General features: G+C 40.9%; 1 protein-coding gene across 1 annotated transcript; it reads right to left on the bottom strand.

Moving 5' to 3' along the window:
• Positions 1-34: 34 nt before the first annotated feature.
• Positions 35-26,276, bottom strand: dnaja2b (DnaJ heat shock protein family (Hsp40) member A2b). The gene is made up of 9 exons (XM_034176608.1): positions 26,115-26,276; positions 25,150-25,209; positions 22,507-22,733; positions 22,350-22,430; positions 22,058-22,191; positions 12,290-12,486; positions 11,390-11,534; positions 9,266-9,393; positions 35-2,445 (listed from the first exon to the last, which is right to left on the bottom strand). Exons 1-9 carry the CDS (start codon positions 26,190-26,192, stop codon positions 2,257-2,259), a joined length of 1,239 nt encoding a protein of 412 aa, XP_034032499.1. The 5' UTR covers positions 26,193-26,276; the 3' UTR covers positions 35-2,256.

Raw genomic sequence — 26,276 nt, 5'->3', positions numbered from 1 at the left:
TGTGACGTCTGTGATAAATAAGACAGATCTCAGCAAACTTATGGTTATCATTTATTATACAGCTTAATTATCTTGACAAACATAAGCATCAACAGTAATATGTATCGATGACTCCTTTAGTTGTGTACACAAATTCTCTGTGGCTGAAACCACACAAGAGTCATAGAGGTACAGACGTCCCAACAGATGTCCTCACTTTCTGCCAGCAGCTTTAAATGCACCCAAGGACTGAAGATCATTCTGCAGGTGTACTGCATCCTGTTCAATGACATTTTGGCTACAGTGGGGAGATATTTGTAATACAAAGGAAAGTATGGGTACAAAGCATTTCCTACCAAAGGAGAAGCTCTCCATCCTGCTGAGCAGGAGGGCGGGAACTAAACTTTCATTTTATACCCCCATTCTTCTTTGATATTAGTGTCCAGTCACTGCAGTCCAAAAGGAGGGGAGGGAAAAAAAAGAAAAAAAAAGGAGAAAGCCACTGAGCATTCCACACACCAAACTGCTGCATTACACACACACACACACACACATACAAAAATGTGCCCAGCCTCAAATGAAGACAACTTAGAATCATAAACTAACATCAAAACCAAACACTGAACAATCTCCAAAATTGAGAAAACATGGTGCATGGATGAACACGCCATCAGTTCCAGTCTGGTTATACCCAACCTCATTCAGAATTAGAACCTTCACCCCATAATGAAGTGGATTATAACCGTGTGAGACTCAGCAGGCAGGGCTAAAATCCAACTTGGAGTCAGAAGTACATCAGCTGCTGTGATGACTGCAGGCAGAATTAAAAGTCCAATCCAATTTTTCAACTCTGGATATTACAACACTGCAAATTCTTCCACCAATTTTCAAATATTTAAAAAATATGAATTGATTAAACCTACCTAAACTGCACCTTATCAGTAACAAGGCTTGAAATCAACAGTTTGTGACAAGATTTCCAGTTACGACACCTCTCCCACTGTGCTCACGATTTGTCCAGCTGCTTCCATTTTCAGGAAATGTGGTTAATTGTGACAAATACATCCATTTTTGGCAAACTCTTCCATTACAATCCTCCAAATTTATTTATTTACTTAATTTTTGTTGACTGCAGGGAAACTTAGCAATAACACAATGAACTTCAAAATCATGGTGGGAAACTTTCATGGACTCAAATGATTTGAATGTTTAGGCAGCATGCGCTTTTATGTGGCCGACTGAACAACTCCTTATACACGAGTCAATAATGGCATTTTATACACTCAAAAGAGTATTCCCTGCAGCGAAAGAGAAACAGCTGAGTATGAACACAACTCAAAAGCAGTCTGAGAACGAGACTTGTCTTCTTGCTGGAGAGAATGATGAGCTTGACTGTCCATAAAGCCCATGTGATCATCTCACGGCCAGCATCTCTGTGACTTATGGGCACCATGGAACTGAGAAGGGTGGATTTTACAGCGTCATCTACAGTGATTGTCAAATGAGTTCATCTCCTTTGGGATTTTACATTTTGTTTTGTGACAATTTTTTGAAATGCCTAAATTTTGACCATTATGCTATTAAATTTCAAAATCTAAACAAATCTTCAAATTTTTAAAATATATTTATTTTTACATAAAAAATATATGCACTTTATTTGTGCACGTTTCGCATGAGTTCCAGCCTTTACTGAGGGCAGTTACGTATCAGTTTTGCACAGACACTAACTCCAGACTTTGCTCCTCCGGAGTCCAACGCTCCACAAAATCATTATTAGTTTTTAAAAGATGTCTGTAAATTTGGCTATGTGCTTTGGGTTCTCATCTTGCTCCAAGACAAATCTTGAAATTGCGAGTTTTCCTGCAGATAGCATCAAGTTTTCCTTCAGGAGTTTTGTGTATTGTTGTGTTTGTGTTCCTCAGTCCTAATGAGGCTCCCAAAGCCAGCGGCAGACAAAAAAAAAAAAAATCATGCAGCATGGTGGTACCAAATAATGCCATATACATTTATTTCCTACACAATGAGATTAGAGCAAATTTTTAAATGTATGAAGATTATTGTTTTAATTTGATGTCTCAAACAATTTCTGCAAAGCCCCAAGGGAGATGAATCTATACAGCCACTGCATTTGTGTGTCTCCTTTCCATGAAAATTGAGAATGGTGCCAAATGCATGTATGTGCATCAGAGTCTTAACTGGTGGTAGCAGTTGGGCACAAGGGATGTTCATGTATTTATGTGCACGCGCATGTGTGCATGTATTCATGCACAAGTCTATCTATTGGTGTGCACACTGCACCCCTGGGCCATGATGGCCCCCTTCCTCATCAGAGCTATCATTGTAGGCCTCTCTCCTGGCTCCGCCTCCTGATCCTTGACTCCTGTCAAAATCTGTCAGGTCAACTTCCTCTGCGTCTCCTGAGATTACAGGATTGTCAGCACGAGCAGGCAACAAGCACTCAAGTTCCTGGGGGTGGGGAGGAAAAGGAAAGAAATAATAAAAATAAGTTATTAATAATGAAAATTGTATATATATATATATATATATATATATATATATATATACACACACACACACACACAGGGTCCAGAAAGTATTCACAGCGCTCCACTTTTCCCACGTTATGTTACAGCCTTATTCAAAAATGGATGAAATTCATTTTTTCCCCCTCAAAATTCTACACACAATACCCCATAATGACAATGTGAAAAAGTTTTGAGAGTTTTGCAAATTTATTAAAAATAATAAATAAGAAGGTAAGAAATCACAGCTACAATAAGTATTCACAGCCTTTGCCATGACCATGAAGCTCAAAACTGAGCTCAGGTGCATCCTGTTTCCACTGATCATCCTTAAAATGTTTCTACAGCTTAACTGGAGTGCACCTGGGGTAAATTCCGTTGATTTGACATGATTTGGAAAGGCACACACCTGTCTACACATAAGGGCCCACAGATGACAGTGTATGTCAAACCAAGCATGAAGTCAAGGGAATTGTCTGTAAATCTACAAGACAAAATATCTCGAAGCACAAATCTGAGGAAGGGTACAAAAAACATTTCTGCTGCTTTGAAGGTCCCAATGAGCACAGTGGCCTCCATCATCCCTGAATGGAAGAAGTTCACCACCAGGACTCTTCCTAGAGCTGGCCACCCATCTAAACTGACCAATTAGGGAGAAGGGCCATAGTCAGGGAGGTAACCAATAACCCGATGGTCAGTCTGCCAGCGCTCCAGCATTGCACTGTGGAGAGAGAATATTTGGAAGGACAACCATCTCTGCAGCAATCCACCAATCAGGCCTGTATGGTAGAGTGGCCAGATGGAAGCCACTCCTTAGTAAAAGGCACATGGCAACCCGCCTGGAGTTTGCCAAAAGGCACCAGAAGGACTCTCAGACCATGAGAAACAAAATTCTCTGGTCTGATGAGACAAAGACTGAACTCTTTGGCGTGAAAGTCAGGCATCATGTTTGGAGGAAAATAGGCACATCCCTACAGTGAAGCATGGTGGTGGCAGCATCATGCCGTGGGGATGTTTTTCAGTGGTAGGAGACGGTTCATCTTTCAGCAGGACAATGACCCGAAGCACACAGCCAAGATATCAAAGGAGTGGCTTCAGGACAACTCTGAGAATGTCCTTGAGTGGCCCAGCCAGAGCCCAGACCTGAATCCAACTGAACATCTCTGGAGAGATCTGAAAATGGCTGTGAACCAACGCTCCCCATCCAACCTGATGGAGCTTGAGAGATGCTGCAAAGAAGAATAGGTAAAACTGCCCAAAGATAGGAGCACCAAGCTTTTGGTTATCATATTCAAGAAGACTTGAGGCTGTAATTGCTTCCAAAGGTGCATCAACAAAGTATTGAGCAAAGGGCTCAATACTTTGTTGATGCATAGCTATGCACATGCTATTTCTTAGTTTTATTTTCAATAAATTTGGCAAATTAAAAAACATTTTTCATGTCATTATGGGGTGTTGTGAGTAGAATTTTGGGGGGGGGGGTTTACTCCATTTTGGAATAAGACTAACATAATAAAATGTGGAAAAAGTGAAGAGTTGTGAATACTTTCCAGATGCACTGCGTGTGTACACACACACACACACACACACACACACACACGGGGGGGGAATAATAAGTATTGAACACATCACAAGGTCCTATTGTCATGAAATTTTCACCAGATGTCAGTAACAACCCACAAAATCCAAAGAAAGAAATCAAACCATAGATGTCCATAAATTAAATTGTGTATAATAATGTGAAATGACAAGGAAATAGTACTGAATACTTGAAAAAAGGGAGGTGCAAAAAGACATGGAAAGCCAAGACGCCAGCTGAAATCCAGCAGTTATTAGAAACCAGTCCTGCCCCCTGTCAATGCAAATTAATATCAGCTGGTTCAGTCCTAATTGATGGCCTATAAAAATGGTGTCTCATTACCAAGTTGCCACACAAGAAACATCTCATGTCGTATAAAAGCAAATTGCTCTCTCAAGATCTTTGCAACCTTATGGCTGCAAAACACACTAATGGCATTGTTTCAGAAGGATTTCAGAACTTCGAAATGTTCCAATGAGCACTGTTGGAGCCATAATCTTAAAGTCATCATTTCATTATAAACCGGTGTTGGAGCAGTATGTCTCATGGCAAATTTGCTAACTTCATATAATACTAATAATACTATATAATAACTTCATATCTCCTTATACAGATAATGGTAGTAATAATAATACCTTTATGTTGCATGCCATGATACATACTGTCCTCCTGCTTACACGGACAAAACAGTTTTACTTTTACACATTCCGTTTAATACAACACGCGCACTCACTGCAGCTAAAGGTCTAACTGCAACATCTTTCAACATTATACAGATAATTCATTGATGCACATTAAGGGGAAAAGGCCCGCCCATCTGGGGGCGGGGCTGGAGTGCAGGGTGAAGAGAGGAGGCAGAGTGTGTATGTGCGATCTGCTTGCAGGCTGATATAGAGATGAACTGTTGAGTGTAGACATCTATATAATACAAGATCTAAAACTGAAGTCCATTTTCTGTCTTTTTGGAGTCGCTCTCATCGTCCCGGGAAAAATTGGAAAACATAACCGGCCATGACCAGCTACTCCTCGCAAGATTACTGACAGGCACCGATGGGAATAACGCCGTTAAAATAAGCTCTGTTATTAACGACATTATTTTTTTTTTGTAACGGGTAATCTAACTAATTACCATTTCCATCATTGCAATGTTGTTATTGTTACTGATAATAAAATGCAGAGCACTACTGAAGCTGTTTTCATCTCTCAGATGCAGCTGAGCTGCAAAGTTTGTTGTTCTTCTTTTCTTTGGTGAAGAGGGGAGGGAGGGGCAGGACAACTGCATAGGTGATGGTGATTGCTAAGGCGAAAAGTAAAATTTCATGGTAAGCCAACCAGAGGCAGAAGTGGGCAGGAGTTCATGCACAAATACAATACACACGCAGTCGCTCACATCCTTCTGCTACCTGGGAATCACCATCACCCAGAACCTCAATGTCAGCTCTCTCATCAAGAGAGCACAACAGAGGATGTAGTTTTTGCGGCAGCTGAGGAAGTTCAACCTGCCAAAAATGATGGTGAACTTCTACACTGCCATTGAGTCCATCATCTCCTTCTCCATACCCATCTAGTACACTGCGGCCACTGCTAAGGACAGAAATAGACTGCAGGGTATCATCCACGCAGCAGAGGGTGATCAACTGCAATCTGCCATCCCTACAGGACCTGTACTCCTCCGGGACCCTGAGTCGAGCAAGGAAGATTGTGGCCAATCCTGTGGCCAATCCCTGTCACCCATGAAACAAATTTTTTGTTACCCTCCCCTTTGGCAAGCAGCTGAGCTCCATCAGGACTAAAACCTCAAGACCCAAAAACAGCTTCTTTCCATCCACAGCTAGACTTATCAATACTGCCAGAGACCCCATTTACCCCCCCGCCCACTTCCACAAAGTACAGATCGGTCATCCTTGTCTGTCCCCCCACCAGCACCACCACTTCTACAAAGTACAGATCGGTCATACCTGCAATGAAAGGTACTGCACATCTGCACGCTTTTACACAGCCCCATTCCAATATGTTATATTCCAACAGTGAACATAGTTTCGCCTATTTGACTGTTCTTACAGAAGTCTTTTTTCCTTTTCTTTTATTGCCATTAATGCACCAATAACACCAGATCAAATTCCTTGTATGTGGGAACTTACTTTGCAATAAATTCGATTCTGATTGTGCGGGACTGTTTTTAAGCATCTAGCACTGCCAAACCTAATATAATTGAAGGCAAGATGAATGGAAAAATGTACAGAGATATTATTGATAAAAATCTACCAGGACGATGAAAATGAAATGAGGGTGGACATTTGAGCAAGACAGTGATCCCAAACACACAGCCAAGGAAAGTCAATTGGTTTGACAATGAAAATACAGCTGCTAGAATGGCCCAGCCAATCAGCTGATTTGAATCAAATGGAAAATCTATGGAAAGAACTAAAGATCTTAATTCACAGAAGAGGTCCACAAGAGGTCCCATTCTGTGTGGAAGAATGGGCCAAAATCCCATCTGAGCAATGTATGCAACTAGTTTCTCCATACAGGAGGCGTCTTGAAGCTGTCATTACCAAAAGAGGCTTTTGTACCAAGTATTAAATAAATTTCAGTAAGTGTGTTCAATAATTTTTCCCTGTCTCATTCCATTTTATTACACATCACTTCATTTCTGTACTTACTGTATTTACTCCGTTAAATGCCCCAGGGGTGTGCAATTTTCATGAAGGGGGTTGTTTACTGATGACTGTGTTTGCATGCATGTTGTACACAGTACGGCCTTATGATACATATGAACATGCGTAATGCATGCAAAAGAAGCAGCGCAGACTCTATGCAAATGTTTTTCTGCATGCAGTACCTGCTACACAAGTACATAAAATGGCTCCGCGCAAACATTACTAGTTCAATCTAAAAGTTGTGAAAGAAGTGGACAAGAAGAAGAAGCACCACGCTGCTCGGATTTTCCAAGTCAATAGGAAACCTGTCTGGGAGTGGTGTAGGAACAAGGATAAGCTTGCAACCCTGGCCAAAACAGCTACCTGATGGGGGGGGGGGCAAAGTACGTTATGAGGACAATGAAGAGGAGCTGACAAAATGATTCCAGGAAAAGGAGAACGGCAGGCGTCCACATGACAGGGAAGTCTGAAATACGAGACACTGTGGCTGCATAAGCAGCATGGAAACCAGAACAGACTTGATGAGATTTCATAGCAATGAGGTAAGACTATTTCATTTTCATTTTACTCTGTTCTCTCCGGAATTCACAATTTCACTACATGCAATGTGCCAAAGAAAATCAGGGGGGCTTTTATTAGAGAGGGGGTCCTTTAATGGAGTAAATATTATGGAGTAAGTATTTGTTTTGGTTTCTTTGCACCTATGGATTACTTTGGTTGTCACAGACATCTGGTAAAAATTTCATGTTAATAGCACCTTTAGAAATAAATTTACTGAGAAAAACAGTGACGTTCTCAATACTTATTTTCACCACTGTGTGTGTGTGTGTGTATATATATATATATATATATATATATATATATATATATATATATATATATATATATATATATATATATATATATATATATATACATACACACACACACACACATATATATATACACACACACACACACACTAGTGTTCAGAATAAGAGTAGTGCTATGTGACTAAAAAGATTAATCCATGTTTTGAGTATATTTCTTATTGTTACATGGGAAACAAGGTACCAGTAGATTCTCACAAATCCAACAAGACCAAGCATTCATGATATGCACACTCTTAAGGCTATGAAATTGGGCTATTAGTAAAAAAAAAAGTAGAAAAGGGGGTGTGGCATTCAGTCTGTGAGTTTGTCAATTTTGTGGCACAAAGAGGTGTGAATCATGTTCCCCTATTTAAGGATGAAGCCAGCACCTGTTGAACATGCTTTTCTCTTTGAAAGCCTGAGGAAAATGGGACGTTCAAGACATTATTCAGAAGAACAGCGTAGTTTGATTAAAAAGTTGGTTGGAAAGGGAAAAACGTATACGCAGGTGCAAAAAATTATAGGCTGTTCATCTACAATGATCTCCAATGCTTTAAAATGGGGGAACAAAAACAGAGACACATGGAAGAAAACAGAAAACAACCATCAAAATGGATAGAAGAATAACCAGAATGGCAAAGGCTCACCCATTGATCAGCTCCAGGATGATCAAAGACAGTCTGGAGTTACCTGTAAGTCGCCTGTGTGAAGCTAATTTATTTGCAAGAATCCCCCACAAAGTCCCTCTGTTAAATAAAAGACATGCAGAAGAGGTTACAATTTACCAAAGAACACATCAACTGGCCTAAAGAGAAATGGAGGAATATTTTGTGGACTGATGAGAGTAAAATTGTTCTTTTTGGGTCCAAGGGCCACAGACAGTTTGTGAGACGACCCCCAAACTCTGAATTCAAGCCACAGTTCACAGTGAAGACAGTGAAGCATGGTGGTGCAAGCATCATGATATGGGCATGTTTCTCCTACTATGGTGTTGGGCCTATATATTGCATACCAGGTATCATGGATCAGTTTGGATATGTCGAAATACTTGAAGAGGTCATGTTGCCTTATGCTGAAGAGGACATGCCCTTGAAGTGGGTGTTTCAACAAGACAATGACCCCAAGCACACTAGTAAATGAGCAAAATCTTGGTTCCAAACCAACAAAATGAATACCTCGCAGATGTGAAGAAATCATGAAAAACTGTGGTTATACAAGTAAATACTAGTTTAGTGATTCACAGGCTTGCTAAAAAAGCAGTTTGAACATAATAGTTTTGAGTTTGTAGTGTCAACAGCAGATGCTACTATTATTGTGAACACCCCCGTTTCTACTTTTTTTTTTTTTTTTTACTAATAGCCCAATTTCATAGCCTTAAGAGTGTGCATATCATGAATGCTTGGTCTTGTTGGATTTGTGAGAATCTACTGGTACCTTGTTTCCCAAATAACAATAAGAAATATACTCAAAACCTTTTATATATATATATATATATATATATATATATATATATATATATATATATATATATATATATATATATATATATATATATAGAGAGAGAGAGAGAGAGAGAGAGAGAGAGAGAGAGAGAGAGAGAGAGAGAGAGAGAGAGAGAGAGAGAGACTGGCCATTTAGTTTTAATAATCTGCATATTGAAAGCTTTCTACTCACATTCAGTTTTTCTGGGCTAATCCAGTTGCTTTCAGGGAACTGGACATCAAATTTGATGTAAAGGTCTCCCTTTTCAAATGGGTTTCTGTAGTGAGGCATTCCTTCTCCCTTCACCATTCGAATACAGCCTGACAAACACGGTATAAAAAAAATAGGACAATATGTACAAATAACATGAGGCCATGGCTTCTGTATGCACTGTCCATCACAGTTATTAACTATAATGATTGGAAAGCTCACTCATAACTATCACTCTAAGTGTACAGTTAATGGTCTCAATTAGTAGACACACACATACAGGAGTCGGCTGAAAGGTTCTGTCTCCAATACGATTATTTCAATAACAAGCAAGATATCGATGTGAAACTGGTATGAGACTGTTGCTACACCAAAGTTTTGGCCTGCCAATTTCAGACATGCTTAGAATCGCCTATGATGGTAACAGTTGTTGGTAAGAAATGGCAACATACAAGGACGTGTTTGGGGGGGAAAAAAAACACGCTGTTATTGCATTCCTCATGACAGAGGGCTGTGCACCCATGGGCATTCATTAATGAATGAGTGTTATCTATGGCGATGCCTGCGTGGATGTCAGTACATTCAAGAAGTGGGTAAGGAGTCTGAAGGGTAAAAATCCAGCCCTGACAGGCTTGCATGACCAGACCTGTAGATTGGCGCACAATCCACAGATGCCCATCATCAACAGGTGTGACAGCATAGTTCTCAACGAGTTTTTGGACCATGGCAACACTGTCAACTGGCCGATATGTGGACATTTTGCAAAAGCTGCACACACAGTTGAAACAGATTCATCCCAGAAGTGATCTACCGTATTTTCCGGACTATAAGTCGCACTTTTTTTTTTTTACATGTTTTGGCCCGGGGATGCGACCTATACTCCGGTGCGACATAAATGAAAAATATACCGGTAGGATCTCAATTAATTTATTGTAACAAAACAATTTTACGTGACAGAGTCGATCTATGTTTTAAAATGGCCATCGGAAAAGGAAATGCAATGCATCATGGGCACTGTAGTATGGCGGCCGTCCTATAGGTCACGCTGGTCGTGATAACCAATCAGAGAACAGAACGTTGGACGCGTATTCCTCACCTCACCCACAGCGTGTGAAGCTGACAAACACCGTGCTTGCTGTTATTCAGGTATGGCGAACAAAACAGCTTCAACCCTTGGATATCAGTGTGAGCAGAGTTGACGCTGAGAGCTGCATGGGAGCACTGAGCAACGGCAGAGGATTAGCGTCTGCACTTGGAAGGAGCTGGATCGACACCGCTGGGTGGTCATGAGCTGCGCAGGTAGGTGCTGCATGGTTCGGCTCGCAATGTGGTCCGCAAAATACAAACATATCCGTAGGTAAAATGCAGCTCACGAGAGGGCACTTGAGGCTTGTGTGACTGTTCCTGCGACTTCTGACTACCACACAAAAATAAAAATTTCAATGTTACTGATAACTTAAGACAACGGAGAAGGCCCGAAAAAAATGCCACCAAAAAGAAAATCATACTCTGCAGATTACAAGTTACGACTGGTGAAATATGCATCCGAAAACGGTAGACGTCACAATATTATCATCTGAACTTTTCATGTTAACATACCTGTATGTCCATGGGACTTATAGTCCAGTGCAACTTATTTATGGTTTATTTTTCTTTATAATGGATAAAGTGGCTGGTGCGACTTATACTCCGGTGCGACTTATAGTCCGGAAAATACGGTAATTCTTCAACATGACAATACTATTCAATGCATGAGTCAACAAACACAGGATGCACTGCAGTAGCTTTTACCACCCCCGTGTGCAGTCTGCATCTCGCCCCCCCCCCCAAGCAGAAAGAACACCTGAAGGGACATTGTTACACTGATGATGCAGAGGGGCAAGCAGCTGTGTGTCACTGATGGCAAGAGAAAACACCAGATTTTGAAACAGCAGCACACAAAAACTTTTGTTGTGTGTGGAAACGTAATGACACTTCCTGATATAGAACATTCTAAGGTTTTAGCAGATTCATGTAAATATCTTGCTTGTTACTGAAATAATCACAAAGGAGGCACAACTTTTAGGCTGATCATAGTATACAATTGTCACATGACGACATGTTTACCTGGTTCAATGACTTTGCCTGGTGGGTACTTGACGAGCAACTGACGTCCATCAAGGTGTGAGACAGTCATCTGGAACCCACAGAGAGCCTCAACCAGGCCAATGCGTTGAACCATGTGAAGGTCATGTCCTTCACGACGGAAGTCCTGATTTAGATTAAAATGGTAAATATGGTGGAAAGGCTTGGACACATTGTAATATACAGTAAAACTTGCACAAAACCATAATCGTATAACATAAATCGTATGTATGGGGTTATTCTGTGGTTCATCTGCCTTACAAATTATGCGACTATGATGCTGTCCTATACTGTATCACTGTGTAGTGTATGGCCAGTTTTTTGCCTGAGCACAGGTGAGCAGCTGCCAGTAGTTTGAAGTTAAAATGCTTTTTTGTGGAACATATTCAGGAGACTGAATTATCAGCAGTAGCTGGCTGAACTGTTGGCCACAGACTTCTTTAAACCTGCCAAAGTTATTCTGTTATTTATATCGTAGAATGTGCTGTATGAATCTGGAAAACACACAGTTGAATACAGAGAGAGAACATAATTGGCAGCACGGTGAATTAGTGGTTAGCACTGTTGCCTCACAGCAGGAAGGTCATGGGCTCAATTCCCTACGTGTGGCCTTTCTGTGTGGCGTTTGCATGTTCTCCCCGTGTTTGTGTGGGTTTCCTCCAGGTACTCCGGTTTCCTCCCACATTTAAAGGCATGCAGGTTAGGTGAATTGGAAACTTTATAATTGTCCAGGTCTCTCTTGCAAAAGAAGACTCAATCTCAATGGGACTAACCTGGTTAAATAAATAAATATTCTAATAGCCACCTTTTCTCCTACAAGACAATAAACAGTTTACCTACTCCCAAGTTAGCTCAGGAGAAGGTAGCACATTTGTGGGATACCTCATGGTCTTTCTCTTGTAAGACAAGAACAATATCGCCTGGTTCAATGCCTGGTGCCTGGTCAGCTTCCCCAGTGAACGTAATCTTCTGCCCATGTCTCATTCCTTTGTCCACATGAACTTCTAGCAGCTTGGTCTCCTTACAAACCTTGTGACCTTCACATTTTCTACAGCGGTCCTTCTCATTTATCACTTCACCTACAAACACAATGTACAAAGTGTTTTAGTTAACTCTGAATTAGGGGACCATTAGACTCAATGTACAACCCCAATTCCAATGAAACTGTGACACTGTGTGAAATGTAAATAAAAACAGAATACAATGATTTGCAAATCCTCTTCAACCATTTAATGTTCAAACTGATAAACTTTATTGTTTTTGTGCAAATATTTGATCATTTTGAAATGGATGCCTGCAACACATTTCAAAAAAGCTTGGACAGGGACAACAAAAGACTGGGAAAGTTGATGAATGCTCAAAGAACACCTGTTTCAAACATTGCGCATTACATTTCGATCATGGATCAAATACATTTATATGACAAATATGACCAACTTTACAACACAAAGTCAGAAAAAAAATGCTCAAATGACCCACAATTCATGGAAATTACACGTACCATTGGTTTGGAGGTTGATGATTGTATAAAAAAAGTTGAGCTCCTTGAAGGACAAATTAATCCAGAAAACGCATAAATGCATAAAGATGGGACAGAGAAATTTAAAAGGGTCACACACACGTTGACGTCATTGCACTGCTATAGTTATGGAGCTGGAGAAGCATAAATCAGGCTTTAGTATTTTAAGGTACCACTCTGCAGTGGACTTGGAAAAAAAGAGTGACTTGACTAAATGTAATCCTTTAATGCACATAATGCCTGGTGTTTATTTAAGGCAGGTGGAAATTTTTTCCCCAAAGTTTTGACCCAGTCATTAAATGAGGTAGGTCCCCATTCAAGGTCAGGCATTTCATCAAGGAAATACTCAACCCTAATTGGCGATGGGGATTCCCCGTAGATCATTTGTCGCCTCCTGACAGTTAACTAATCCATTACATACACTTAACAAAAACATAAAACAATTTTGTTTTTGCTCCCATTTTTCATAAGCTGAACTCAAAAGATGTAAAACATTTTCTATATACACAAAAGACCTATTTCTCTCAAATATTGTTCACAAATCTGTGTTAATGAGCACTTCTCCTTTGCCGAGAGGATCCATCGCACCAAACAGGTGAGGCATACGTATCAGGATGCTGATTACACAGCATGATTATTCCACAGGTTTGCCTTAGGCTGGCCAGAATAAAAGTCCACTGAAATGTTCAGTTTTATCACACAGCACAATGCCACAGGTGTCACACATTTGAGGGACTGTGCAATTGGCATGCTGACTGCAGGAATGTTCAGAGTTGTTGTCAGTGAATTGAGTGTTCATTTCTCTACCATAAGGTGTCTCCAAAGATGTTTCAGAGAATTTGGCAGTTCATCCAACCGGCCTCACAACCACAGACCACGTGTAACTACACCAGCCCAGGACCTCCACATCCAACATGTTCACCTACAAGATCGTCTGAGACCAGCCACCCAGACAATCGGTTTGCAGAACCAAAGAATTTCTGCACAAATTGTCAGAAACCATCTCAGGGAAGCTCATCTGCATGCTCGTCATCCTCATCGGGGTCTTGACCTGACTGCAGTATCTTGTTGTAACCAATCTGAGTGGGCAAATGCTCACATTTGATGGCATCTGGCATTTGGAGAAGTGCTCTCTTCACAGATGAATTCCGGTTTTCACTACTCAGGGCAGATGGCAGACAGCATGTGTGGCATCATGTAGGTGTGCGGATTGCTGATTTCAACGTTGTGGATCGAGTGGCCCATGAAGGCAGTGGGGTTATGATATGTGTAAGCATATGCTATGGACAACGAACATATGTGCATTTTATTGATGGCATTTTGAATTCAGAGGTACCCTGACAAGATCCTGAGGCCCATTGTTGTGCCATTCATCCATGACCATGACCTCATGTTGCAGCATGGCATTATCATGCTGCAACATGTTGCAAGGATCTGTACAGAATCCCTGGAAGCTGAAAACATCCCAATTCTGACATGGCCAGCATACTCACTGGACATGCCACCCATTAAGCATGTTTGGGATACTCTGGATCGGAGTATATGACGACGTGTTCCAGTTCCTGCCAATAGCCTATTTCATGGATATCTCCATTTTGCATTTGGCGTGGTGCGTGCTGGGATTGTTTGGGGACAAACCGCATCATCCGCCTAGTCAAACATGTTGTAGAAGTTGTGATCCTCCAGTGTGAAGCAGTAATTAAAGGACATGTTGCACCAAAATCATAACAATTAAGATTTAGGCTGTTAGTGACCAGCCAATGATCCACCAGGATTACTTTGTGCACTTCCATGACCGGTTTCAAAGTATAAAGCATTCACAACAAACAGCTACAGAGACGTCCAAAAACAAAGTACTTGTGACTACTCGGTGTTTCCGACAAGTGACATCGCAACTAGAAGGGTCCCAGCATGTGCTTCAATGGAATGCAGCTGATAACATTAAGAATGGAGGCACAGATTAATTCCAAAGTTGACATGTGTGATGTCATGTTATGATGACTCCTTTTTAAGTGATAACTGTTCATTTTGATGTAGTCACGGTAAACGCTGCGGCTCCAAGAAAGTTTCTGTGCACCTGCACTGCCATGAGTCACAAGCGCAGCCTGTCAATAACAATCTGCTCCAGGTTCAGCTGTGTGCATATTAATTATGAATGTTGTTATTAATAAAATCTAAAAACATACATATGCTGCCAGGGCAGAATGAGCGACTCGTCAGCTGCACGCATGCACACACACCTCTCTAAATTTACACTCAAAGTAAAAAAAATCAATCAATCAACTTTTTTCTTATATAGCGCCAAATCACAACAAACAGTTGCCCCAAGGCGCTCCATATTGTAAGGCAAGGCCATACAATAATTATGAAAAACCCCAACGGTCAAAACGACCCCCTATGAGCAAGCACTTGGCCACAGTGGGAAGGAAAAACTCCCCCTCAACAGGAAGAAACCTCCAGCAGAACCAGGCTCAGGGAGGGGCAGTCTTCTGCTGAGACTGGTTGGGGCTGAGGGAAAGAACCAGGAAAAAGACATGCCGAGAAGGGGGGCAGAGATCGATCACTAATGATTAAATGCAGAGTGATGCATACGGAGCAAAAAGAGAAAGAAACAGTGCATCATGGGAACCCCCCCACAGTCTACGTCTAAAGCAACATAACCAAGGGATGGTCCAGGGTCACCCGATCCAGCCCTAACTATAAGCCTTAGCGAAAAGGAAAGTTTTAAGCCTAATCTTAAAAGTAGAGAGGGTATCTGTCTCCCTGATCTGAATTGGGAGCTGGTTCCACAGGAGAGGAGCCTGAAAGCTGAAGGCTCTGCCTCCCATTCTACTCTTACAAACCCTAGGAACTACAAGTAAGCCCGCAGTCTGAGAGCGAAGCGCTCTAATGGGGTAATATGATACTACGAGGTCCCTAAGATAAGATGGGACCTGATTATTCAAAACCTTATAAGTAAGAAGAAGAATTTTAAATTCTATTCTAGAATTAACAGGAAGCCAATGAAGAGAGGCCAACACGGGTGAGATATGCTCTCTCCTGCTAGTCCCCGTCAGTACTCTAGCTGCAGCATTCTGAACCAACTGAAGGCTTTTTAGGGAACTTTTAGGACAACCTGATAATAATGAATTACAATAGTCCAGCCTAGAGGAAATAAATGCATGAATTAGTTTTTCAGCATCACTCTGAGACAAGACCTTTCTGATTTTAGAGATATTGCGTAAATGCAAAAAGGCAGTCCTACATATTTGTTTAATATGCGCTTTGAATGACATATCCTGATCAAAAATGACTCCAAGATTTCTCACAGTATTACTAGTGATCAGGGAAATGCCATCCAGAGTAACGATCTGGTTAGACACCATGCTTCTAAGATTTGTGGGGCCAAGTACAATAACTTCAGTTTTATCTGAGTTTAAAAGCAGGAAATTAGAGGTCATCCATGTCTTTATGTCTGTAAGACAATCCTGCAGTTTAGCTAATTGGTGTGTATCCTCTGGCTTCATGGATAGATAAAGCTGGGTATCATCTGCATAACAATGAAAATTTAAGCAATACCGTCTAATAATACTGCCTAAGGGAAGCATGTATAAAGTGAATAAAATTGGTCCTAGCACAGAACCTTGTGGAACTCCATAATTAACTTTAGTCTGTGAAGAAGATTCCCCATTTACATGAACAAACTGTAATCTATTAGACAAATATGATTCAAACCACCGCAGCGCAGTGCCTTTAATACCTATGACATGCTCTAATCTCTGTAATAAAATTTTATGGTCAACAGTATCCAAAGCAGCACTGAGGTCCAACAGAACAAGCACAGAGATAAGTCCACTGTCCGAAGCCATAAGAAGATCATTTGTAACCTTCACTAATGCTGTTTCTGTACTATGATGAATTCTAAAACCTGACTGAAACTCTTCAAATAGACCATTCCTCTGCAGGTGATCAGTTAGCTGTTTTACAACTACCCTCTCAAGAATCTTTGAGAGAAAAGGAAGGTTGGAGATTGGCCTATAATTAGCTAAGATAGCTGGGTCAAGTGATGGCTTTTTAAGTAATGGTTTAATTACTGCCACCTTAAAGGCCTGTGGTACATAACCAACTAACAAAGATAGATTGATCATATTTAAGATTGAAGCATTAAATAATGGTAGGACTTCCTTGAGCAGCCTGGCAGGAATGGGGTCTAATAAACATGTTGATGGTTTGGATGAAGTAACTAATGAAAATAACTCAGACAGAACAATCGGAGAGAAAGAGTCTAACCAAATACCGGCATCACTGAAAGCAGCCAAAGATAACGATACATCTTTGGGATGGTTATGAGTAATTTTTTCTCTAATAGTCAAAATTTTGTTAGCAAAGAAAGTCATGAAGTCATTACTAGTTAAAGTTAATGGAATACTCAGCTCAATAGAGCTCTGACTCTTTGTCAGCCTGGCTACAGTGCTGAAAAGAAACCTGGGGTTGTTCTTATTTTCTTCAATTAGTGATGAGTAGAAAGATGTCCTAGCTTTACGGAGGGCTTTTTTTATAGAGCAACAAACTCTTTTTCCAGGCTAAGTGAAGATCTTCTAAATTAGTGAGACGCCATTTCCTCTCCAACTTACGGGTTATCTGCTTTAAGCTACGAGTTTGTGAGTTATACCACGGAGTCAGACACTTCTGATTTAAAGCTCTCTTTTTCAGAGGAGCTACAGCATCCAAAGTTGTCTTCAATGAGGATGTAAACTATTGACGAGATACTCTAACTCCCTTACAGAGTTTAGGTAGCTACTCTGCTCTGTGTTGGTATATGACATTAGAGAACATAAAGAAGGAATCATATCCTTAAACCTAGTTACAGCGCTTTCTGAAAGACTTCTAGTGTAATGAAACTTATTCCCCACTGCAGGGTAGTCCATCAGGGTAAATGTAAATGTTATTAAAAATGATCAGACAGAAGGGAGTTTTCAGGGAATACTGTTAAGTCTTCTATTTCCATACCATAAGTCAGAACAAGATCTAAAATATGATTAAAGTGGTGGGTGGACTCATTTACTTTTTGAGCAAAGCCGATAGAGTCTAATAATAGATTAAATGCAGTGTTGAGGCTGTCATTCTCAGCATCTGTGTGGATGTTAAATCGCCCACTATAATTATCTTATCTGAGCTAAGCACTAAGTCAGACAAAAGGTCTGAAAATTCACAGAGAAACTCACAGTAACGACCAGGTGGACGATAGATAATAACAAATAAAACTGTTTTTTGGGACTTCCAATTGGATGGACAAGACTAAGAGACAAGCTTTCAAATGAATTAAAGCTCTGTCTAGGTTTTGATTAATTAATAAGCTGGAATGGAAGATTGCTGCTAATCCTCTGCCCCGGCCCGTGCTACGAGCATTCTGACAGTTAGTGTGACTCGGGGGTGTTGACTCATTTAAACTAACATATTCATCCTGCTGTAACCAGGTTTCTGTTAGGCAGAATAAATCAATACGTGATCAATTATTATATCATTACCAACAGGGACTTAGAAGAGAGAGACCTAATGTTTAATAGACCACATTTAACTGTTTTAGTCTGTGGTGCAATTGAAGGTGCTATATTATTTTTTCTTTTTGAATTTTTATGCTTAAATATATTTTTGCTGGTTATTGGTGGTCTGGGAGCAGGCACCGTCTCTACGGGGATGGGGTAATGAGGGGATGGCAGGGGGAGAGAAGCTGCAGAGAGGTGTATAAGACCACAGCTCTGCCTCCTGGTCCCAACGCTAGACAGTCACAGTTTGGAGGATCCAAAAAAATTGGCCAGATTTCTGCTCAGATTGCTGCTCCCTCTAAAGTGGGATGGATGCCGTCTCTCCTAACAAGACCAGGTTTCCCCCAGAAGCTTTGCCAATTATCAATGAAGCCCACCTCATTTTTTGGACACCACTCAGACAGCCAGCAATTCAAGGAGAACATGCGGCTAAACATGTCACTCCCGGTCTGATTGGGGAGGGGCCCAGAGAAAACAACAGAGTCCGACATTGTTTTTGCAAAGTTACACACCGATTTAATGTTAATTTTAGTGACCTCCGATTGGCGTAACCGGGTGTCATTACTGCCGACGTGAATTACAATCTTACCAAATTTACGCTTAGCCTTAGCCAGCAATTTCAAATGTCCTTCGATGTCGCCTGCTCTGGCCCCCGGAAGACAACTGACAATGGTTGCTGGTGTCGCTAACTTCACATTTCTCAAAACAGAGTCGCCAATAACCAGAGTTTGATCCTCGGCGAGTGTATCGTCGAGTGGGGAAAAACGGTTAGAGATGTGAACGGGTTGACTGTGTACACGGGGCTTCTGTTTAGGGCTACGCTTCCTCCTCACAGTCACCCAGTCAGCCTGCTTTCCCGACTGCATGGGATCTGCCAGGGGGGAACTAACGGCGGCTAAGCTACCTTGGTCCGCACCGACTACACGGGCCTGGCTAGCTGTAGAATTTTCCACGGTGCGGAGCCGAGCCTCCAATTCGCCCAGCCTGGCCTCCAAAGCTACGAATAAGCTGCACTTATTACAAGTACCGTTACTGCTAAAGGAGGCCGAGGAATAACTAAACATTTCACACCCAGAGCAGAAAAGTACGGGAGAGACAGGAGAAGCCGCCATGCTAAATCGGCTAAGAGCTAGTAGCTGCGCTAAGCTAGCGAATTCCCAAAAACACACAAAGTGAATAATGTGCAAATAATCCAGAGGTGATTCAGCAGGAGTGCCCCAATCAAGGCACCAAACAGGCCATGAAGCAGCACAGGCAACGCATGACAACAGCGAACGCACGACAACGGTGCTAAATAAGATAAAAATAAAAAAATAAAAACGAAAGCGTTAGCAAGCTAGTTAGCTTGACAACGCTAATGAAAGTTAGCTGATAAAAGTGCTCCGTCGCGATGTTTCGACCGTTAGAGGTCTTCCTTAGGTGTTGGAGCACAGTAAAAAAGTTAAAAAAAAGGTAAAAAAGTAAAAAAGTCTTGAAAAGACTGTTAGTTCAAGTCCAAAGCAGCAGGTAGCAGTCTCTGTGTAAACAGTCCCAACAGAGAGCCAAAAAAATAAAAATAAAAAATTGAAATTTAGCCACAGAACACAAAAGGGATAAAATCCTGAACATGCCAGACTCACTGTTGTGTTACGGATTAATTTCCAAATATATACTTCACGTGATCAAAGAAGCGCTCGTGTGAAATCACCGGCTGCAACCCTGCCTCTCTCGATTATGGTACGTAAAATAACATCCACGAACTCCTGGAAATAATGTATTCTAACTTTTTCCAATGTAACAAATCCATCTCTGTATGAAGGCAGTCTGTTAAAAACAGTGTCAGATATCCCACATCCATGTACACAGCTTCAGTAACAAACAGCGCGTCACCACACTTTAGGCTCCAAAATCCGACACGCTGAAAAAGTAAAGAGTTTCAGGGTGAAGCATTTCGTCTCCTCTCTGTAAATCCGAGCCATCACTTTTGAACGGCAGCTCAGAAGCTTCGATTTTGGATGGAGCAGATTCATTTCCCTCTGTCTGTCAGTCATTGGGATGTTACTGTTTTGCTAATAAGGACGTCACACTGAAAAATGCTGAGGATTGCCGAATCAGATGTTTTCTGGAAATGCACCTGCTAACCCTCAGAGTGAGAGGAATAAAATACATCAGAGATCACTAATTATTAGCACATGTGTGCAGAGACACTTACAATCATGAGTACTTTTATGTTGTCTTACTAACTGGGACATTAAAAAAGGTGAGACGTCCTTTAAGTCATATAACCCCACTAAATTAAATCATTGTACTCATTTGTCATGCCAGTGTGTGCCTGAGCCTAAGATGGCTGGTGCTGATTGTTATTAATATTTTTAAGCAGCGAGTCCGCAATTTGTTCATTAGCCTCTGTCAAAGCCACTTAAAGATGTCTGCTGAGGGACCTCGTAGTACCATATCACCCCAATAGAGCGCTTCGCTCTCAGACTGCAGGCTTACTTGTAGTTCCTAGGGTTTGTAAGAGTAGAATGGGAGGCAGAGCCTTCAGCTTTCAGGCTCCTCTCCTGTGGAACCAGCTCCCAATTCGGATCAGGGAGACAGACACCCTCTCTACTTTTAAGATTAGGCTTAAAACTTTCCTTTTTGCTAAAGCTTATAGTTAGGGCTGGATCAGGTGACCCTGAACCATCCCTTAGTTATGCTGCTATAGACGTAGACTGCTGGGGGGTTCCCATGATGCACTGTTTCTTTCTCTTTTTGCTCTGTATGCACCACTCTGCATTTAATCATTAGTGATCGATCTCTGCTCCCCTCCACAGCATGTCTTTTTCCTGGTTCTCTCCCTCAGCCCCAACCAGTCCCAGCAGAAGACTGCCCCTCCCTGAGCCTGGTTCTGCTGGAGGTTTCTTCCTGTTAAAAGGGAGTTTTTCCTTCCCACTGTAGCCAAGTGCTTGCTCACAGGGGGTCGTTTTGACCGTTGGGGTTTTACATAATTACTGTATGGCCTTGCCTTACAATATAAAGCGCCTTGGGGCAACTGTTTGTTGTGATTTGGCGCTATATAAAAAATTGATTGATTGATTGATTGATTAAAGACCGGGACTCTGTCTGTGGTTGTGGTAAGAAAAGTGAGTCATCTGCCATTTCACAGTGTGCAGTTTTTATTCGTTCCTCATTAACGTGCCTTTTTTCCTGTGGGGCAGTGCATGATCTTCTGTTTTTGCTCTCATGAAAAATGGGAGCAAAACCAAAAGTGTTGTGTTTCATTTTTGCTCAGTGTACATATAATGGATCTTCTCCTTTTTATGCATATAGCGGATCTTGTCTGTTTTATGCATATATTAGATTTTATTCATTTTATACATATAGCGGATTTTGACTGTAACGGACAAAATTCGCTGGTCCACCTGAATCCATTATATGCGAGTTTTACTGTATTATGTCTCAACCATTGATCTATGGTCCAGGCGTTTCACTAACATGGGCTCCAGGTGTTTTCTTTTTCTTGCATAAATTATATAATTTAAGGAAAAAACTGTTTTGAATTCCACACTACAAATACAATTGTTGGCCACTACACCCAACACTGTATCGTATCAGGTACAATATTCAGCAGTTTGGACATCTTACCCTCTCCACTGCAATCTGTGCAGACTGACTGCATCTGTTGAACCATGCCAGGAGCCAACTGTCGGATTATGACTCTCATACCTCGCCCTCTGCATGTCGTACACTTCTGAACCGATCCTGCTTTACCTCCCTGACTAAAACGCACACAGAAAACTGGCAAGTTATGGTTATAAAGCATCTTTTAAAAAACACACACAACAACATTGTCATAATTAGCTGCCAAATCTGGCTTGAATAACTTTTGATCAATATTTCCTTTTTACACAGACTACCAAAGTCAAAGAAGACTCACCCATTACAGGCACCACACAACACATTTTTACTGAGCTGCAGTTTGGTGGTTTTCCCATTATAGAGGTCTTCAAGAGAAACTCTGTCAAAAGAATTGTAAGAATTTGCAACAATACCTTCTTTGTAAACCTGAAACATTGCAATGTAGAAATACCTACTTAAGTGGATGCACCATATCTTCTCCTTTCCTTCTGCCTCCATTTCGTCCTCTTCCCTGTCCCCCCATGAACCCAAACAGCCCTCCCCCGAATATATGTGAGAAGATATCGTCCATGCCAGGCCCTCCACTGCCTCCTTCCCGGAGCCCCTGTTCTCCATAGCGATCATATAGCTCCTTCTTCTCTGGGTTTGTCAGTACTTCATATGCAAAACTGATCTCTTTAAACTGAAACATGGAGAAATGAAACAATTTTCAGAAAATCATACCAATTAGGGACAAGTAGCTTGTGCTATCTTTGGGAGAAACTCGTGAAAAACAAGGCAAAGAATATAATCAACCACCCAGATTGTGTTTTGTCTTCTGAATTCAAGGGATACCTTCAATCCACAACTATTATGTATGTTTGAGAAGAACTGAGATACTCCAAATCTTTTATTCTCTCTGCTATCAGACTGCTTAACTCTTACCGTAGTCATTAATTATCATTTTAATAAATCTTTGTTCTTATTGACTTGTATTTATTTATTTATTTTTTTTAATTTGTTTGTTAGCTTGTCTGATTTGTGCCTGGACATGTAACATTGAATTTGTGACTGTAGATAGTGTAAGCTGCAAATGAATTGCCCCATTTGGATAAAATTGTCTAAAATTAAATTTTTGTGTCCAAAGTGGGGGGGGGGTACTTTCTGTCTTCTTTCTGGCAGTTATCTAAATTCTTCTGGAGGTGTTGGGCTGTTTGGCTATGACAAACTGACAATTCTGTAGTCTTGACCATTGATAAAATACTGTGTTATTGCAGCCAATGACGACACACCGTCAGGAAAACCAATCCAGGAAAATGTCTGGTAGTCCCCCAGAAAAACTGATCTGGAAACAGCCACTCACATTAGCACATTTTACAATGACAACTCCTAAGCAAGGAAAGGCAACAACAACAAAAACAAGACAAAAAAAAAAAAAATTAGTCTATTGTTCATTTGGACATCAGCGCAACTGTCATACTCACTTGGGTTTGGTGATGTTAACTTAAATAGTAAATCTCAAAATCATGATGTATTTTATACATACTGTATTTTGCACTCGTTAAAATGTCTACTCAAATTAAACAAGAAATTACTATTCACTGAATTACACAAATTTAATGTAACAGGCTGAGTAAGAAAACACCTCACTAAATGAATATGGACAAATCTAAGCAGTGAAATTCAAAACAGACTTAACTGAAAAAAAAACTACAATGAAAGATATTTATTTAAAGCCCTTAAGCAAAGTGAGTGCTGGCGATGGTGGATGTTGGCCTGTGTTTGACCCTACTTCACCTCTGTCCTCAGTGAAACAATATCTTGAAGGGTAACCTGTATTTGTGTTTCACATCTGTGCAGGAAAATCAGAATTACCAAACAAATCAAGTACAAGAAAAGGAGTCTACTAGCTAGTCATAGCCTGCTAGTACAACTAATCACCAACCTTTTACCCACAGCATCTAAACCAAACAAACAGAAAAAAATGGCTATTGATAAGGTACCATATACACCATGATTGTAAGGCATCCAATAACAAACCACTGTGATTCTCACAAGATAAATAGGGACATCATGGCAGTGAATCTGTGTAGGAGGCAACTGACAAATTTCAAGTTCCAAACTTTGGGTTAGAGTTGTGCATGAATGGTGATGTTGAATAGTTTCAATAAGAATGGGTGTCGTATTAATAGCAATTTGTGTACAGTACTTCATCAATTACAGAGGGCAAGACTGTTCAGCCACATGCACACATACAGAGCATCAGCGAGCATTACTCTACACAAACAGGTGCATATTAAAGTGAATCAGCTTTGATGTCAATGGTATAAAGCCCCTTATTGTTAACAGATTCTATTTTATTTATTGTTTATTGGCAGTAATATAGATTTAGGATACTGTAATATTTTTCTCCAGATTCTAATGGTTGAATATTCTTAAGAATTAAACATGTATTACTCTTCGAAAGGGTTGCCTTATCAGCTGCATAAAATGCTCTTAAAATGATCTTTATCAAAACGAAGTGGCTAAGGATACGTACATCCGTATCTTCTGCGGGACTGCTAAAGGTACAGACCGAGGAGAATAAGCGAAGTGCGCAACGCATCTGTGGGTCAAACGGGGCAAAAATTCCAACTACCAAACTCACACCGCTCCCATTGAATTTCGTATACAGTAGCATTAGCAAACTGTGAAAGTTAAGGCTTACAGGGATTGTTTCAAAGGCTTTAAGCCTTAAGTGACGCATACAATAATGACAGGTGCGCACAGGTACAGAGATATTTGCGCATTCTGATTGTTTGGTAAGACATGACGTCACCGGGGAATACCCTCCATATCTTTAGAACGGTCTCTGTAGATTCGGGTCCGTAGCCATGGCCTTATCAAAATTACTATTTCTGGGGCCAAATCCCCCCCCCCCCAAAATATTTATTGTGACAGGCATACCGAAAGTACGCATGGGACATCGTTTATGTAATATACTGAGATCAACAAAGCAATAAACACTGGCAGTGTCTTATGTGAGTGGTGTGACCTTTTTCTGAGGGGGGGCTCCTACAGTTTAGCATGCCTCTGGCAGCCAGTATTGCATAATTATGATATTGTTGTGTGCAGTATACCTTGTCTCCAGCATCAGGGTTCTTGTCAGGATGATATTCTTTGGCCAATTTGCGGTAAGCCTGTAATAAACCAAAATTAAATAAATATCCAAACCTGTGCACCAGTAACAAATCACTGACCTTATTTACTTACTTATGTAAACAGCGGGGACAGCATCGCTGTCACCTTTCACATGCCAAATAGAAATCTGATCCTCTGTATTTTTTCCGCTTTAAACATCCACTGCGACAAAGACGAATTCCACAAAAAAGAGATTTACTTTTCGAAAGAATTACACAAAACTGAAAGTGTGACAGCTAACTTTTATTGGTGCTAATCGAAAAGAAATTTAGTCATCTCGTTTTAAAACGAGCCTATATAATGCCACTAATGTAGGCCAAAACGGCAAATGTCATCATGTCTGTCACGTTATTAGTTTTTCATTTACACTGTTAATTTTTTTGACGCATGAACATTTACACTTCAACACTCCTCGACCAGGTAACTAGCTCAAAAACATTAGCGACAGCTACTTTAAAAACGTTCTCTCGTACTACATGTCACACATATTTCAAGCCAAGGCACTGTTCCCTATAATAAGATGCGTAGTCAACATCACTTGTTTGCTTACTATTAGTGTCTGATCTGTTTTCTGATCATGCTCCAAATTAGCCTCTGGTAGCTCTGCAAGCTAAGATTAGCGCACTCGTAATCACTAATGTTTCTGACATCCTTTAAAATCATTCATCTGAAGTAAGATGCGAATGGTAAGTGGTTTTGTTAATGAATTCTCTAATACTGAGAATGGTTTGTCATGAATCCTGTGACATTACTCGGAAGGTTGGCTAAACAGTGAATGTGCTACTTGAGCATCTCCAGCTGTTTGCCTCGGGTTCAACTCGGTAGCTTAGGCCACAACTCACTCGTCATCTCGCTTCTTCATTTCGCCGTTTCAACTTCCCAGTGAGCGGTAGAGTATACGCACCTTTTTTAGTTCATTTTCAGAAGCAGATGGCGAAACTCCGAGTATGTCGTAGAGCTTTGTATCCGCAACGTTCGCCATGACGCTAACCGGCTACAACAACCTTCTGGCGGACGGAGCTCAGCTGTACGACGCGAGCAAGAAGTACCGGCTCGATCACTCGTG

Source organism: Thalassophryne amazonica, chromosome 8 (assembly GCF_902500255.1).
Source record: "Thalassophryne amazonica chromosome 8, fThaAma1.1, whole genome shotgun sequence".
NCBI classification, from domain to species: domain Eukaryota; kingdom Metazoa; phylum Chordata; class Actinopteri; order Batrachoidiformes; family Batrachoididae; genus Thalassophryne; species Thalassophryne amazonica.
Note: the sequence above shows the minus strand (reverse complement) of the source record. Positions and strands in the feature narration are given on the sequence as shown.